This window comes from Rhinopithecus bieti, unplaced genomic scaffold (assembly GCF_001698545.2).
Source record: "Rhinopithecus bieti isolate Rb0 unplaced genomic scaffold, ASM169854v2 scaffold_77446, whole genome shotgun sequence".
Taxonomy (NCBI): Eukaryota; Metazoa; Chordata; class Mammalia; order Primates; family Cercopithecidae; genus Rhinopithecus; species Rhinopithecus bieti.
Window position 1 is genome coordinate 31,929 of NW_016828620.1, and position 19,346 is coordinate 51,274.

General features: G+C 36.9%; 1 protein-coding gene across 1 annotated transcript in view; it reads right to left on the reverse strand.

Moving 5' to 3' along the window:
* Nucleotides 1-19,346, reverse strand: part of LOC108523779 (lysine-specific demethylase 6A-like) — a gene marked incomplete at its 3' end in the record, with an annotated part of 86,133 nt that overhangs the window by 31,897 nt on the left and 34,890 nt on the right. Inside the window, exons 3-4 of the mRNA XM_017864550.1 lie at nt 18,629-18,687; nt 9,001-9,121 (exon numbers count right to left, since the gene is read on the reverse strand). Of these exons, the coding sequence (XP_017720039.1) occupies nt 9,001-9,121; nt 18,629-18,687 (180 nt within the window). The remainder of the gene's footprint in view (nt 1-9,000; nt 9,122-18,628; nt 18,688-19,346) is intronic.

The window sequence follows — 19,346 nt, forward strand, 5'->3', positions numbered from 1 at the left end:
CTAGGATACATTCATTACCTTGCCCCCATCCATCCTATGAGCAACCATTTATCTTACAGCTCTTGCTCATCTTTCTTCCTGCAGCTGTATCCTACCTAGTCTTCCAACTCTTCATTTCTATCATACTTTATAAAAGTATAGGTATGCAACTGACTAGAAATTTTTAAAAACTGGTCCTAGTTTGCATCTAATCTATGTACACAAAATGATCAGAATATGAGTCAACTTAATTTCCAAGGTATTTCTATCTAGTAAGCAATTTGCATTCATATTAGAGTGAGACTGATATGTACACAAATAATTAATACAAGGTGAAGATGATACATAGTTTATAAAGGGGATACTGCAAAATTTGCACTGTAGAATATCCTTTTAAAACGTAACCTTTTTTTTTTTTTTTTTTTTTTTTTTTTAAAAAATACCCATCTGTCCCCAGGCCGAATGGCAGGGGGGAAATCTCGGCTCACTGCAACCTCGACCTCCCCAGTTCAAGTGACTCATGTCTCCGCCTCCAGAGTAGCTGGGATTACCGACACACGTCAGCATGCTCGGCTAAATTTTATATGTATGTATGTATTTATTTATTAGATGAGGTTTCGCTCTTGTTGCCCAGGCTGAGGGCAATGGCTCGATCTCGGCTCACTTTAACCTCCGCCTCCCAAGTCAAGCGATTTCTCCTGCCTCAGCCTCCCAAGTAGCTGGGATTACAGACACCCGTCACCATGCTGGCTAATTTTTTATATTTTCAGTAGAGATAGGGTGTCATCATGTTGGCCAAGCAAGTCTCAAACTGCTGAACTCAGGCGATCCACCCGCCTCGGCCTCCCAAAGTGCTGGGATTACAGGCATGAGCCACTGCGCCCAGCCAAACAACCTTTTTTTAAATGTGACAATACAGTGACTGCTACATAAAGCTGCCTTTGAAGACCAAATATCTGTAACGCCCTTAAGTTGTTATAAGGTAGCACCAGAAATCGCTTTTTAATTAGAAATGACTTCTGTAGTTAAAAACATACTAGAAGAGGCCGGGCGCAGTGGCTCACACCTGTAATCCCAGCTCTCAGGGAGGCAGAGGCGGGGGGATAGCTTGAGCTCAGGAGTTTGAGACCTGCCTGGGTAATATAGCAAGACCCCATTCTCCACAAAAAGGAAAAAAAAAAAAAAGACAAAAATATACTAGAAGAGAGAAAACTGTAACACAGGGAACCTGGAATCACCTTAACTCCTCAGTTTCAAAGAGAAAGAACGGTGCTACTGCACATATATGAGCAGCCACGTACTTTTCAAACACGTATTTTGCAAGTATTGAAGTATTTCGGCCGCTTTTACTAATTCACACTTGAAGGCATGCTATAGAACTCAGTGCAGAAACAGTATCAAACAGAAAAACAAAATTGGGCAGGCAGAGAGAAATAGAGAAAGCATTATTAAGTGGCCAGATAAATAAATTAGGAGGTTGCCTCATATCAGAAACTATTATCTAGGAAACTGGTAAAGTACAAGCTGATGAGTAGTAGAAAGAGAAAAGAACAGGGAAAGGATGATTTTTTTCTACAAGTGAGAAAAAATAGAAAACAAAATAAACAGCAATGACCATCCTCTGCCAAAAGGAACAGTGATGTTACACTCAGGTGAAACTGAGTTGTACTGTCAATGACTGAAACGAAAAGGAAGATATAAATCAAAGAAAATAAACTGGCTTGCAGTTTCCTCAATCATAATCCAATCTACTGCTAACCATAAAAAGCCAAGCAAAATCTGACTATATGAATTTTATGTATAAAGAACCAACAGTTACACCGGAGGAAGAAATACACAGTGTAACTAATACTAAAAAAGAATGTTCTTCTTTTCTTAAGACAACCAGAATAGTGTGCTAATATTTTGGGTATCTGCCTGGTGGTTTATCCAAAACAGTATGTATTAAGAATTGCTTCAGTGAAGCATTTTAAATGTTAAATATGGTAGCAACGAAAAATGATATTAATTTGTGGATTTGGCCCTAAACTTAGTGATGTTGCTGTTGCTGTTACTCCACTAAGAAAACCATTAAATAAAAAGTACAGGCCAGGCGTGGTGGCTCACGCCTGTAATCCCAGCACTTTGGGGGGCCAATCAGTACTTTGGGAGGCCAAGGCCTGAGATCACCTGAGATCAGGAGTTCAAGACCAGCCTGACCAATACGATGAAACCCCATCTCTACTAAAAATACAAAAATCAGCCGGCTGTGGTGGCATGCTCCTGTAATCCCAGCTACTCAGGAGGCTGAGAGAGGAAAATCGCTTGAACCCAGGAGGCAGAGGTTGCAGTAAGCTGAGATCGTACCATTGCACTCCAGCCTGGGCAACAAGAGTGAACTCCATCTCAAAAAAAAAAAAAAAAAGTACCAAAAAAGTACCAAAAAATAACAATTAGGCCTCACCATTTTTACATCCCAACCAATTCCTATGAAGTCTATGAAGATTCTACAAATGCAGCTTCCATGATAAGCCAACACTACGCAGATCCTTTCTTGAAGAATTTCTTTCCCTTCCTGGTCCCATGTTCTAAGCCAAATCTCAGGATAAACACCAAATCTTATAGTTTTATAACTACCACCAATTATTCCAAGCTGTTGGGGGTGGGGAGAGGATAGGACTTTTCTAATCCCCTAAGAAAACTGAGTCATATGAGTGAGATGCCTTCCTCCATTCTTTCTCTCAAATCAAACCACTCAAGATTAAAATTTTCAAAATGCCAGCTGAAAGAGGTGAGAGCTATTGAGCATCATAAAGGAAATAGGGCAGAGCAAGTACGGAGAAATAATAGCAACTTTCTTTTGTCTTTAAGAGATGGTGCAGGTGTGTGTGTGTGTGTGTGTCTCACACTATGTTGCGTGTGTGTGTGTGTGTGTGTGTGTGTGTGTGTGTGTGTGTGTGTGTGTGTATGTCTCACTATGTTGCCCATAGACTACAGGCACCCCACCACACCCGGCTAAATTTTTTATTTTTTCCAGTAGAGACAGGGTTTCTCCATATTGGCCAGGCTGTTCACGAACTCCTGACCTCAGGTGACCCACCCGCCTCGGCCTCTCAAAGTGCTGGGATTACAGACGTGAGCCACTGCGTCCAGCCCACAATATTTTAATTATATGAAACAAATGATCTGTGCATTCTACATGAATAAAATAATAAAAGACAGGAGGCATTTCAGATTTCAAAAGTGGTTTCTAAAAGGAGGTACATATAGATGATCATGTCTTCATGTATTCCTTCTGCCTAAATATCTTGGCATCAAAAAAATTACAATAAAATTCCTGAGTTTATACAGGGTAGAAGATCAAATGAGACACCTGGAAATGAAGTAGTTCCTAAAGAAGAGTATGGTACAAAGACAGTGGAACTGCTACTTCACTCAGAAGTTTCATATCAAGTATAATAAGATGGGAAACATACTGAATGAATTGGTGAACTGAGCCATCTGGAAAAAACAACTGCAGTGTCTGTATAGAAAAAAATTATGTTAAGTGATGATGAATAAAACCAGCTTCTTTTCTTTTCTTCAAATTTTCCAGCCTGTTCTATAAGTAGGCATTTTCTCATTTTATAGCCTCTTCCATTTTATTTATCTACTCATTTAACAAACACCAACACCCGGTAAAATGGCAAGCTAACACACAAGTCTCATTTGAGTTCAACCCATTTCCTTTGAAACATTTACTGTTTTCATGATTCTCATCTTCCCATTCCGTTCATATTAACTCCTTCAATCAGCACTTACCATAGCCAAATACCAAATTTTTTATATGGGGACTTATATTGGCATCTCAGCCAATGATTTACAGGTTTCCATAAAAAAGGCACCCTCTTTAGTTACCTACCTTTAAAATCCCAAGAGTTCTAAGTTGACATATTTTAGGAATATTTAAATATGTAAACATTACGGAAATTTCCTATATAAGCTTCATTAAATAGATGTATAGGCATTAACTGACTGAAGAATAAGGGTGTCATTGTATCTTACTCTTCACATGAAGGAAATAATTTTAATAGTCTGCCAGGATGTGAAAATTAGGGGCATTATATAAAACTATTTGTCAACAGTAATATCCTTTTGTTGAAGTTATGGTAGCACACTGCTTCAAATATATACTGAAAATAAGTAACTGTCAATAATATCATTAAAGGATAATGAAATAAAAATCCTGAATTAGGCTGGGCATGGTGGCTTGCACCTGTAATCCCAGCACTTTGGGAGGCTGAGACGGGTGGATCACCTGGGGTCAGAGGTTCGAGACCAGCCTGACCAGTATGATGAAATCCCGTCTCTATTAAAAATACAAAAATTAGCTGGGCATGGTGGTGCCTGCCGGTAGTACCAGCTACTCGGGAGGCTGAGACTGGAGAATTGCTTGAATCTGGGAGGCGGAGGTTGCAGTGAGCCGAGATCACACCACAGTACTCCAGCCTGGGCAACAGAGTGAGACTTCGTCTCAAAAACAAAACAAAACAAAACAAAACAAACCCTGAATTAACTGTATGGCAATAACTAGGCAACCAAACCCACCTTGGGGGGATATTAGCTGAAGCAGAGAAGAAAAACAAAATACCTGTCACCCTGAAATGGACTCTGGTTCAGATAATATTAAACTAGTTCACAAATTAAGAATTGGTATCTCTACTGCTCACTAAACACATAAAATCTTTATTGGTCAATTTAATGTAAAAATAACGCCATATGAGTATAAAGTTTGCTGAGCATTAGCTTTGCATTTCTGAGGATGGGCAGAGGGACAAAAATATAAGGATTAAGTTCTAAGAGAGGAAAATTTATTTCTCCAACAGTATCTCTGCTGGCCCCAAATTATGGTTGTTTTACATGATAGATAACTAAGACTAAAGAAGGGCTGAAACAATTCATTTGTAAGATATAAATTCTAGAAAATAACATCAGAAAAACTCTTCTAGACATTTGGCAAAGAGCTCATGACCAAGAATCCAAAAGCAAATGCAACAAAAACAAAGGTAAGTAGATGGGACCTAATTAAACTAAAGAGCTTCTGCACGAAAAAGAAATAATCAGCAGAGTAATCAGATAACCAATAGAGTGGGAGAAAATGTTCGCAAACTAGGCATCCGACAAAGGACTAATATCCAGAATCTACAAGGAACTCAAACAAATAAGAAAAAAAAAAAAAAATCCCATCAAAAAGTGGGCAAAGGACATGAATTGAGAATTCTCAAAAGAAGATAAACAAATGGCCAACAAACATAGGAAAAAATGCTCAACAGCCCTAATGATCAGGGAAATGCAAATCAAAACCACAATGCAATACCACCTTACTCCTGCAAGAATGGCCATGATTTAAAAATCAAAAAATAACAGATGTTGGCGTGGATGTGGTGAAAAGGGAACACTTTTACACTGCTGGTGGGAATGTAAACTAGTACAACCACTATGGAAAACAGTGTGGCGGTTCCTTAAAGAACTAAAAGCAGAACTACCATTTGACCCAGCAATCCCACTACTGGATATCTATCCAGAGGAAAAGAAGTCATTATATAAAGAAGACACTTGCACACACGTTTATAGCAGCACAATTTGCAATTGCAAAAATATGGAACCAGCCTAAATACCCATCAACCACTGAGGGGATAAAGAAAATGTGGTCTATACACCATGGAATACTACTCAGCCAAAAAGGAAGGAAATAATGGCATTCGCAGCAATCTGGATGAAGTTGGAGACCATTATTCTAAGTGAAGTAACTCAGGAATGGAAAACCAAACATCACATGTTCTCACTTAGAAGTGGGAGCTAAACTATGACAATGCAAAGGTGTGGAATGAGATAATGGACTTTGGGGACTCAGGGGGAAGAGGGGCAAGAGGGTGAGGGATAAAAGACTGCACACTGGGTACAGTACACACTGCTCAGGTGATGGGTGCACCAAAGTCACAGAAATCACCACTAAAGAACTTCACCACGCAACCAAACATCACCTGTTCCCCCAAAACTAGTGATATGAAAATAAAAACAAACACACACATATATTCATTTTTATATCAATCATGTGGGTGGCTATAATTATTCTAGTTCTTCAAACACAGAGAAAATCAAGAGTCAGAAATCTTACCCAAGGTCACAAAGATATGTGGCAGGGTCAAAGTTTTGAAAACCAAGTTTGTTTGCTCTGAGAACTGTTTACACAGCACCAACACAGAATTTCAGAGACACATTTTGTGAGAAAGTTATCACCAGTGACAGAAACAAAACAGGAGGCCCTACAATTTATTTCATGTGTGGGTGAAAAAAAAGGAATCTATTATGAAAATACGCTGTATTTAAATAGTTTACCATTCAAAAAGTATTATACATACTTGGGCAGAGGGAAAGGAAATGGGGTAGAGAAGATCTGATCTGTAACGGACAGATTGTTCACACCACTCCCCATACCAAAATATCCTTTTTACCCAACCTAGCCCTCCACTGGATAACAACTACTTACAGATTTGAACACTGCTCAAAGACTGGGCATAACTGGTCTAAGAGCAACCACATCTCCTTTGATAAGAAATCAATTAGGAATGGCCATGTGGCCTATTTCTGGGCAATAAGATGCAAGGTGAAGTATTTTTGGAGAGATCAATAGGCAACCAGGATCTTTCTCCTACATGAAATGATCATCGTTTACTATGCACTTACATGCCAGCATTACACTAAGCACCTAAGCCACTGCTCTATAACATCTTTTTATATGAGATATGAAAACGGATGCATTTCACTTTGATTGCACCTGGCAACCATCTTATATGAAAGAGAGCAACCAGCCTTTAGAAAAAGCCAATACAAAACTGAGAAGAAAATGAATCCCTGATGAAACCTTGTTATCAGTTGAATCAACCAATCCTGAAGGCTAGACTTCACATACGAGCATATTTTTAATTATTTTAACAAATTTGAGTTGGAGTTCCTGAGGTTACAGCCTAAAAAGCATCTACAGCAACACATTGTGCTAGAAAACAGCTTAATGTTGTGAAAAAATCATCAGAGGTTCCACATTTATCCAGATGAAGGTGAAGTATTAGAAAATGAAAACCACCTAAAGGGGATATCATTCCTTCTATTCCTACCTTCACTTATTCTGAATGCTAAGCGCTTTAGTAATAAACTAAAATACCTCTTCCTCTTTGACTAAAAATGTTCATGCCCAAATTCTTCTTAAAATAGATAAGGAATACTAGAGAGAGGGCTGAAAAAGTCAACGTCAGGATGAGATAAAATCAAACGAAACCTTCACACTCTAGGGATGAGAAATATCATGGACTCGTTAAAAGTAAAAGTCCCCCCAAAAGAAGGCTGCCCTCACTTAAGGCAATTTTGCTAAAAACACCATGACTTGACTTTTTAAGACTTTCTACCTGGACAAATAAAAGTGGTATGCAGGAATGTTCCCACCAAGCATAAGTAGAACACTTTCAATCAGCCATGAAACACTGTTTCCTTTGATTAAAGGAGATTTTAAATATCGCCACCTTCATTTAAATGGAATTTTGCATCTTAAGAATTACTTAAGGTATCACTGTACTAATACACGGATAGTCACACTCCATAATTTGGGACACATCTGATTGCTTTTCCCTTCAAATGTATTTCCTAAGCAACATTTACCAAACTGCTACCAAAAACACTTGTGCAACATAATAAGCATGTTGGAACAATACTGTGAAATACTTAAGTGTTTATACTGTACTATAAGACATTTTAAGAGTCTTTGATAGCTAATAGAAACTGCAAAAAAATGTGAGACAGCTTTATAAACTTATTTTCCAGTTCATATCCACTGATGTCCGACAGTATGGTGTCAAAAATGCTACTACTCTAAGCTTGAGGAAAAGTGGTAACTTCCAGGCATCCCTCTTTTTCCACACTACTTGCACTTACCCTGGAACCTATTCCTAGACTGCACTTACCTTCAACCACTGTGTGATCTAAATTCTTCGCAATCTACTGTTTTAGTGTTTTGGTTGTATCTCCCTCTCTCTTTCACATCACCAGCATTGTCTTTTAACTCATGTAAGGTAAAACAGTACTTGCATAGTTTTCTACTTTAAAATCTAGAACAATTAGACACTCGAGTACAGTTTTTTTTATTTTTAACCTTCAGTAGTTCCTGATTAGTGAGCTGAAATTACAATCTACTTGAATGTCATTCTTTATCTCCCCAACCACCCCTCCATTAGAATCAAGATAGTCTGCAATGGAGATTCAGAATACAACCACCATTATAAACAATAATCATAAATTCACAAAACTTAAACTTTTCCTAGAACTGCTACTCCTTTCAAAACGTAATTCCTCTGTTGGGCAGGAAAGCACTATTTTCAGAAAAGCCCAGCAACACCTAAATTGATGGTTCAGATAGCACAAAAAACTCAGTGAAAAATGAAAACTGGAGAAATATCAAATTTCCATGGATAGGAAGTTAATCAACAACATATCATCTTTTCCCAACAATGTTTATGCTCACAAACCAACAGTCTAAACCCCTTACAGAGAACATTCTTTTTTCTAATTTAAATATAAGATGTGCTTCTGCTGGTAGAAGCACTGAGACCCATGGAAACAGATAGTCAATGATTGGGTCACAGATAAACATCCATTCAGAACCATTCAGCTGGTTCTGAACTCTACAGTGGCAAATCATTTCTAGAGGAGTTATTTACATATCCAAACAGATTGAAACCTTCACCTTTTTCTGATTACAGATCTTAGTTAAAACTATTTTTTTAAAAGTATAATTGTATAATGTTACCATGGAAGTCTTAGCATAACTACTTTGTACCTTGAAACTTTACTTCACAGTTGATAAACAGTTCTGTCACCTGAATTTTCAAATTTTCTTTTAAAGTGCCAATATAAATTCCAACATTTCTCAATGCTCTAATATTTAAGAACAACAAAAACAAAAAAAAACCCACAAAATTAAACATTGTATCTTGAAAAAACCCAACAACCTACCTTTAAACTAGACTCATAGTCTGTGTTCACTTTGAACATAAGCCCAAGTCGTAAATGAATTTCCTTGGCTCGACAAAAGCTGGGATCAACATAAAGCACCTCCTGAAATGCTTTAATTGCCCTGAAAGAATATAGACATAAGATATCTTAACTTTTTAACACGTGCATGCAGATTCTTGCCTTGGTATACATTGAACTTTCTTTTTATGCATTGTTTTAAAGGACTGTTGGTTTTATAAAAATGATGTTAATAAATACTAAAAAGTAAAATGAAAGGCGCATATGCGGGGGGCACCTTTTATAACTAAATGTATATAATCTAATTTGATATAAAGGGAAGGAAATCAGTTGAATTTTACTCCAAATTATTCAAACGACAGTATTTCATGCGTTTATCAAATTATCAGCTATAAATAACTGATTTTCACTGTTTTCTGAAATTTCCTTAGGGGAAGACAGGGTGGGGCAGGACAGGAAAGTTTTTAAGGATAGGATTAATCTTGTTTCTCAGCTACTCGTAAAATAAGTCTTCTTTCTAAAATTTTACATTTTTGTCTTTCATATTTGGCATCAAACCCCTGTACTATTCTTTTATACTATGTGAGGTTAAGAGACAGTCTTCATATTTTTCCAAACTGATATCAATAGTACCTGCCACCATTTGTAGAATGCCATCTTACTTCCAAATCTATGTGCCTACTTTGTCCTAAATCAAAATCCATTTTGTGTAGGTCTACTTCTCTATTCCATCCACTTTTCTTATCTATCAGTTTCATATCTTTGCCCCAAATTCACAGTGTATCTTTATAAAAGGTTTTGATTACTAATAGAACAAGTTCAGGGATTGGGGAAGAATACTTTTCACTGAAACATTTTTATACTTGTTTAATTTGACATGTGAATGTATACCGACTCAAAAATAAATATTAAAATAAGACAAAAAAATGGTCCTTTGAATTTTGAACTTTATATCAGATTATAATAGTATATTCAGCTATCATTTTAGGTTCTTCTACATGATTTAAAGCTTCTTCCAAGCACAAGCTAATATATCTTGCAAACTTTAATCAATAATCTCTAGCCCTACAGACCTTAACAGTGGCTATTTAGAATCTTAGATGCTTTCAAAACAAAACAATCTTTTGTATAAAATAGATCAAAACATCATAGCCACAAAATAGAGCAAAATAATACTTCATGTCTTTAGTAACTTTACTTTGATGGATTCATACATTATTTACTTCCCAAAAAATATGTGAATGGTTATGTACATGTTTACTATAAAATTAAGAGTCCTAAAAGGTTGTGTTTATTGCAGATGGCAGTGAGGGGTGGAACACGGGTCTGGCATCAGACACCTTTACCCTGATTATGACAGTACTTAACTTTCTTCTGAAGGGGAGCTGGGTATCATCTGTTAAGTGGATTTTTTTTAAGTAGGTGGGGTATGTGTGTGTTTTATTATCTGATGTATATAGGCTTTGAGGCAGGAGAGGAGAGTTAAAAGACTGACAGGCAAAAACTGGTAAATCACCATTCTCATTTAAAGGCAGCTTCCTACTTATCTCAATCAATGTACACTTAGGGGTTGAGGCAAGTCACATGTTTGGAAAAGGCATCAAAAGGGTTAGGACGAGAACAACTGCAGCAATAAATGGTGCCAATTAAAACATATGGTGTGACTGGGAAAGGGTATACAAAGGCTTTTAGAAGCTTCTGGGGTGACAGCAGTATTTTATTTCTTGACCCAGGTGGTGATTACATGAATGTTTATTTTATAACAACATGTTAAGATATACACTGATGATTTATGCATTTTTCCATAGGTGTGTTATATTTTATAATAATAAAATTATGGATAATGCTTCTTAACCTTACCTTATGATATGACCAGAAAACTATCTAATGGAATGGGTCAGAACTAAACAATGTCCACACATGCCAATAAAAAACCCAGGCAGGCCTGAGTCAAAGATATGAAAGAAAAAGAATGCAAGTGGAAAAGAAGAAAGAAATAATAAAGAATTCAGGAAAGGAAAAAGGTATAACAGGGTATGTGAGCAAGAGAAGGAGAAGGAACACAGTACAAAAACAGCCCCTCAGGTGCAATATTTACTACTCTCAGTTTCTATTTCTAGCCTTTTCCCTAAACATAGTATTTGTGGATGTGTCTTACTCCATCAGTGCCTTTAGCACAGACATCTTTTCCACTTAGTTCACAATGTCACACAGGTGCAAAGAAACATGAGTTTAACATGTTCTCTATGTCTGCTAACAAACTGGGGTTAAAAAAACACACACTATTAATCTATAAGCAAAAACACATGTTCCAAATAACAGTCGTCTGGGTCTACGTTTACTCTTTAGGGACTATTAAGTGCCCAGGACAAGGTGCAACCTATAAATATAAAATCAAAGTTCTCCTCGTTGACCTTTCAAAGTTTCTCTCTAATCGAAAACCTTATAGACCCAATCTTCTGCTTCTGTATCTCATTACTAGATTACTGAACTAGTCTCCTTAAGAACTTTCCTTGCTCTGCTCTGGCTTGTACATATTCCCTCAAACATGTGGCTCCTGTGATTGCGTAACAATTATGATACTATAAATAAAATCTCCATGTTGCACTCAAGATGTGTGAGCAGCACCTATTCAACTCCATTTCCTCTTATGCCCTATTATTGCTCCTCCTTAGATATGAACTGGCTTATCTCAGCAATTCTTAAATACTGGTTCTCTTGACTTCACTGCTTTTCCTTACTAATTCTCCTGATCTATAATATTTTAATTCTTCTGCTCCCCTCTAAACCCACTATTATCGTCAAGACACACTACCCAAACCGGTCAACAACGATTTTTGCTTAGGGTAAAGCAGCAGTTAGGTCCACTTTACAATCAAATCATTTCATTCACTACCTATCAGTGTGCTGTCTCCAGTTTTTCCAAGTGTATTCCTTGAGGCCTGTATTTCTCTTCTATGTTTAATATCCTCAAATAATACAGCAAAGGGTTCAAATGTAATAGATGTTTACTGGTACCATCATGTTTACAGTTAATTGATGGGACTTCTTTACTGATCAGTTCTTCTCATCTAATACAAAACACATTATTCGAACATGTAAATTCATTTCCTTTTCTACACTTTTACCCATGCTCCTCTCCTCTGTGCATCTTCAGGTTTCTCCATCCCAAGAAAACCAAATAAGTAAATAAATAAGAAATAAAATACTGCGGGAGGGGAGAAGGAAGTCGAAGGGAAGGTGGATTTGGAGTTAAGAGTTTAGAGTTAGAGTTGAGGGAGTGGGGGAGTAGAGAAAATAAGTAACACTCAGACTACATTCTAATTTTGGTCATCAGCTTACCGCATTCATATTTCACCAAAATGCAGGTGGCCAGAACATGATCTCTATGGCACAAACTAGACTAAATCATCAACACATTCAATTTATGCTAACCTCAGAATTCTGACAGAGAATTTTAGAACATGAGAAATAGCTACCAGAAACCATAAATACTTTTATGATACAATCCCTGGAAAGGTTTACAGTTTTCAAATCCTTAAAGCATATTCTCTAATGAAACAAAAGAAATGCACATTGCTCTGCATGGTATCATTTGGTATTTTCTTAAAATCTTGAAAAAATCAAGGTTTTATATCATCAAAATAATTTCTATAGATTTTTCAGTTTCAAGGCTTTTATTTAATGTTTGCACTGTCAACCATTTTTAAAAAGAAAATGATATAAAGCTTAAACCTCAGTAACATCTACTACAAAAAACATACACATGTGCTGAATATATTTCACAACGGTCATTTTTTTAATAAGATTTCTACAAAGTCATTTTTTAAAGCCTCCTCTAAAATACAGTAAAAATAATAGTATAATATTCTTAGCACAGTTCCAGTTACATTTGGAAGGGGACACATTAATAAAACTTTAAAGTTGGCTGGGCATGGTGGCTCACATCCCGTAATCCCAGCACTTTGGGAAGCAGAGGTGGGTGGATCACAGGTCAAGAAATCAAGACCACCTGCACATGGTAAAACCCCATCTCTACTAAAAATACCAAAAATTAGCTTGGGTGTGGTGGCACGTGCCTGTAGTCCCAGCTACTCGGGGAGAGGGTTGAGGCGGAAGAATAGCTTGAACCCATGAGGCAGAGGTTGCAGTGCTGTGAGGCCCACTGAACTGCAGCCTGGGGATAGAGTGAGACTCCGTCTCTAATTAATTAATTAATTAATTAATTAAACTTTAAGTCTCTGAGGCTAAAAAGGCTTAACCGGAGATTTCTTTCCCAGAGTGTATGAAGGGATAAATCAACTAAACCACAAATTTTATACTATCGAAGAATATTTTAGCTGTAATTTAGTTATAACACCATACATAACAACACAGATATACGATATTATTAGGAAATTTAGAGTGTCTCTAAATAATTAGAAACATTTGATTGAAGCAAGAGACAGGTAAGATTTTAAAGGCTGAGATGGAAGAAGGCAGAAGTCACAAGGTAAAAAAAAAAAAAAGCTTCGATGTTTCGGGGAAACGTTGAACACAGTGTGACTGGACACAAGATTATTAATATTTTAGGGGACCAGTAGGCTAGAAGGATTATTTGAGGTTCAATCAGAAATGACCTTAAATGTGAGGCTAAATTAGAAATATCATACCCTGGATTATTCACACTGACACAGTTGCTAATATATCACCTGTCCTGGTTCTTTTCCCCTCTCTAGCCACTCTTCATCACTTCAGGAGTGGGATTATTTTCTTTCCCCTACCCTATTGCAAGATTTATGTTTTTATCCACAATTTCCCAGAAGCCTAATTAATCAAAGCCCTTCCAAAATTTATCTGGCAATCTATGTATCACTGTTTAAGTGTAACTTTATCAGAACTGTCTTAAATCTGCTACTTATTTCCCAAAATGGAAGTATATATAATAAACTCAAAACATGTTAACATCAACTGCTTAATTTCAATGGAAATATAACAGCATGTTTGTATCATGATAGCTCAAAAATACAATTAGATGTTTGCCAGGCTCCATGCTAGACAAGCCTCAGAATCAATGGTATCACCATGCATTAGGTCTATGTTGCATTATTCTTTCATTCCATCAAAAAGCTGTAAGAACATCATTAAAACCACTATTCTTTTTCTTTCCTGAACCCAAAGCAGTGGCTATACTGGAGAGCAGAAATTCCTACACCCCTAAGAACACTTGTGACTAGTACAGTGCTATGAAAATGAATCCTACAGAAACTTTACACCAGGCTCCGTGGCTCACACCTATAATCCCAGCACTTTGGGAGGCCAAGGCAGGAGGATTGCTTGAGCCCAGGGGTTCGAGACCAGTCTGGGCAACACAATGAGACCTCATCTCTACAAAAAATACAAAAAAATTAGCCAGGCATAGTGGCTCAAGCCTGTAGTCCAAGCTACTCAGGAGGCTGAGGTAGAAGGATCACTAGAACCCCGGGAGGTTGAGACTTCAGTGGGCCGTGATTGTGCCACTACACTCCAGCCTGGGTAACAGACTGAGACTCTCAGAAAAAAAAAGGAAAGAAAAGAGAAAAGAAGAGAAGAGAAAGGAAAAAAGAAAACTTTAGTAATTTGTTAATATTTCTGTCTTTCTGAATTCATTTCTACCTCATTCTCCTAATCCTTTTTGATGTCAAAGTAATAATTATCACATTTCCTTATTAAGCCTGTCAATTATATTTGGGGGCTTAATTTCCAAAATCCTATGCCTCTAGCACAGTATCTCTTACATTTGCTGCCATAAGACCATTCTGATATTGATCAATAGGAAGAAGGAAAAAGGTTACAGGACAGAGACCGTTAATAAAGATTCTTAGGAAGATATACTGAGAGAGATGGCTATAAGCTGTATTAGGAAGAATGGTTTCTATTGTACTGACTTTATTTTTTCCCCCAACTATCTTTTTTTAGTCTAACTTTTCCTTGCTTTGTATTTCACTTACTCTCACCCTAGGATATAGGTTTCCTTCCAAAGGCAAGAAGCTCAGTTCAAGGTATCCCCGAGCAATTAGCCACCTTAATGAATAAGAACAAGTGAACACAGGGGCTTGCATGCACGCACATGTAAAGGAATGGCTTTTTAGAGACTGGTTTCTAGCACTCTGCTGCATATATTTTACACTCTGCTTCTATGTCTTCCTTTATCCTTCTCGACATCTTTTAAGTTTGGTCCCAGATTACTGAGTAAAAGTAGCTGTTACCGTAAATCCAGTGAGGATGGAACGGTTGCATGGGCTCCTCTGTCTAAGAAGAGGCTGCAACTGATACTGGAAAAACTGACCAAATAATTGTATATCTAGAGGCTAACCAATAAAATCAACTCTGAAAGAAAAAATAGGTAGCATAACATTACAATAGGTTAACAATAACACTATAGTTGATAAAATTGCTCTCAATAATATTTTAAGTCACCGAGACACACGTTGGTCACACACACTATCATAAAATGCTTAACCTCATCAAATGCCAACAGACACAATTAGCAAATATCACATTTTACTTAAATTATAAATGTACCAGAGATATAACACTCTGAAACATCATAGGCAGATTCTTCATACTGACAATACAAAACAAAAACCCATACTCATCCCTAGAAACATTTCTCAACAAATCCCAAAGAACCTGATATGTGACAAAAAATTCCTGATCCCAGTAATCAGCAAGTATCTACAAATAAAACATAAACATAGTTTAAACCTAAATAAGCTCCAATTAAGGCTGTACTCTAAAACTATCCCCAAGCACCTACTCCATACTTTCTAATTTTATAGCTGTTAAAGAAATAGCAATTTAAAGCAAAAATGTGAGGCACAATTTGTGAAAGAACATTTGATTAGCAAGAGAAAAACACAGCCAGAGTGAATTCATAAGATAGGGTGTGAGATGTATCATTTTAGGAAGCAGCTATAAGAATTGAAACTCAAGACATGAGAAAATGATGGTAACCAGGACAGGATCAACAGAGCAGGGGGCAATTATTAATACAGACATTGCATTGTCCTTGTATCATTCGGTTTCATTTCCTAGGTCAACTGAAAAATATAGAAATCATATGTAGATAAGGAATCACAACTACAAGCTTGCTAACTTAACATGGCCATATGCTTATTAAAGCAATCAACATTTGAACTACTGACAGGTTCACCTCACTACTAATTTTATGTTCTTAACCCCAGTACATAGAAAGGCTTACAAATTGCCACAGGTATGCAAAAACTGGCTGGTATGAGGAGAACTGAAGAGTTCCTCCCCTCAGGTTTCACCTAAATTATTTCTAGTTGGCCATAAAGATTATATCAATGTGCTCAAGTGAACAATGACGAATACTGATTAAATAATAACCACCTATGAATCTTAAAACCTGGGGACAGAGTACAATAAAATATTTGATTGGAGAATATGGGCATAAACTTGCTTCTGCCACTCAACAGTTACGTAATACTGACTGACTGACACACATACTCACACACACACCCCTGCTTTCTCCATCTACAAAATTAAGGGGGAAAAACTAAATCTCTAAGACCACTTCTAATTCTAAAAGTTTAGAATTCTGAATTCTACAAGTAGGCTATTAAAGAAACGGAAAGATTTTAAAAGTCTTAATCTATTTTGGTTTTAAATACAATACACTGAACATGAAGTTAGGAGGCTTTATTTAGGATAGTTTAAGAAAGAATAAAATTACAAAGTTTCTTCATAAAAATCAATTATACCTTTGTAAGATTTACAAAGAAAACCAGTGATCTCAATCATTATAATACACTATATACACACAGGTATTCTCTAACAAAGCAGTGCTTCCACACATGATCAAAAGTCAACAAGACCAAAAGCTAAGAGGGAAGAAAAAAGATACTAGGAAAAACCATCCATGTATAAAGTCTCCTCTTTAGGGAAACCATATAAAATCATTGTCAATGCATATGTAAACGTTCTGTAATAAGTATTCAGGGTGCCCAACAGATATATGACAGAGTTGTAACATTTTGCCAAACACTCAATCACCTTCCTTTGGACTCCCACAGAATTCACCCAGGAGCTTAAAATTCTGGAGCACAGAAGGGACTCTGAAAAGGTCAGATACGCTAACAATAAAAAATGCCGCCAGGTGTGGGGGTTCACACCTGTAAATGCTAGCATTTTGGGAGGCTGAGGCGGGCAGATCACTTGAGGTCAGGAGTTCGACACCAGCCTGGCCAACATGGTAAAACTCCATCTCTACTAAAAATATAAAAACATTAGCCAGGCATGGTGGCGGGCACCTGTAATCCCAGCTACTTGGGAGGCTGAGGCAGGAGAATCGCTTGAACACGGGAGGTAGAGGTTGCAGTGAGCCAAGATCGTGCCACTACACTCCAGTGACAGAGCAAGACTCTGGCCCTCTCCCCACCAAAAAAAAAAAAAAACTACATTGGGTTTACATTTCATAAAATGTGCTGTATCTCATTTGATCATCAAAACGCTATAGAAAAGCCATGTGACTACTATGTAGTTTTGCTTTTTAAACAAATGAGGAGGCCGGGCATGGGGGCTCATGCCTGTAAATCTCAGCACTTTGGGAGGCGGAGGTGGGAGCATGCCCTCAGACCAGGGTGTTCAAGATCAGACTGGGCAACATAGGCGGAGGCCCCATCTCTACCAATAAAAACAAATTCGCTGGGCATGGTGGCATGTGCCTGTGGTCCCAGCTACTTGGGAGGCTAAGGTGGAAGGATTGCTTGAACACAGTAGATTGAGACTGCAGTGAGCAGCAATCGCACCACTGTACTCCAGCCTGGGCAACAGAGTGAGACCCTGTCTCAAAAAATAAATAAAATAAAATAAAAAATAAATAAACTAATGAGGAAACAGACCTAGAGAAGTTATTTAACTCTAGATCAAACTAAGTGTCAATGCTGTGACCACAATACCAATCTTTCAGCTAAAACTATATATATATATATATATATATTTTTCCCCCCCATTACCGCATACTATTGTCTGGTAAACAGAAAAACAACAATGGGGCAAAGGCCATAATTTAACAGGGTACTACACTTTACAGTTTAGAAAATTTTACATATTGTTACTATTACATTTAATCTCCAACTCTGAAGTGGTACTATTCTAGAGAACTAAGAGTTTATGAGTTGGTGCCTAGTTACTGGATATCGGAAAGTGCTATCTGGTATGTGGCAGGGAGAAGCGGTCAATCTTGTCTAGAAATCTGAAAACTAGCCATCATCGACCATTTACCCACATATCTTGACTTCTGAGATCATAGTGATTTGCCAGTTCAAATAACTTGGGGAACACCAGTCCATAATGAATGACTGAGAAATTCCAAAAAGCTTTCTAATCTAAGCCTTCTTCAACAGAATCTTATACTAGATTCTTTCAGGAAAACATACAACTCTAAAAATCTAAGGTGAGTCAATACCCTTCAAGGAACAATCTAATCATTTCAAGAGATTACTGAAAAGTGTAGGTTTAATGACAGCAAATTTTGTATTTATTACACACACACACAAAAATCAAGCACAAACAAAACAAGCCATTTACTGAAAACAACTGAATTACCGGCTTTATGTCAACTTACCACTGAAATGCATTATAATGGAAGTAGACCAAACCAAGACCATATAAAAAGGCAGCATTCTGTAAAGGAAGGGAAAAAGATTTTAGGAAAATACTTGTATCTAACATATATGATGTTATTACTGTAAAATATGGCATCCGAGATGTTTTAAGTCCTAAAACTCTATCATGCATTACAATATATTTACAATATATTTTTAAAATACCAAAATAACAGTGATCAGATGGTACAAATTCCAATCAACTTAGAGAGGTATTCCAGCCCTGAAATAAGAATATTTACTAGCAGAAATTCTATGGTCAAATCTAAGATTAAAAATCTATTCTTCAGGAATATGAAAATGCTCAGCTTACGTTATCCTATTCTCTCTTGCTTGTATCTACATTCTTTCTCTGGTTCTTTCTGCTTCTTGAACTGGATTTAATTTTATATTTAGTACTGCCAGGAAGGTAGCTATAATTCAAAGTAAATGCACAATATAAACCTAAAACAAATTTTAGTATTTAAGAAAAATAGTATCATGCCAATCATCACCTAGGCATTAACATCTTGTGCTTTAAATATCATTGACTCCTTTTGCAGTAGGAAAGAGACATGCGTCAACACTTATCCTGACTAACTTTGACCTCCGAACTCCAAATAGGAACCGGCTATTTATATAATTTATATTTATATAACTCCCTGTTTTTTTCTCTTTCTCTCTCTCTTTTTTTTTTTT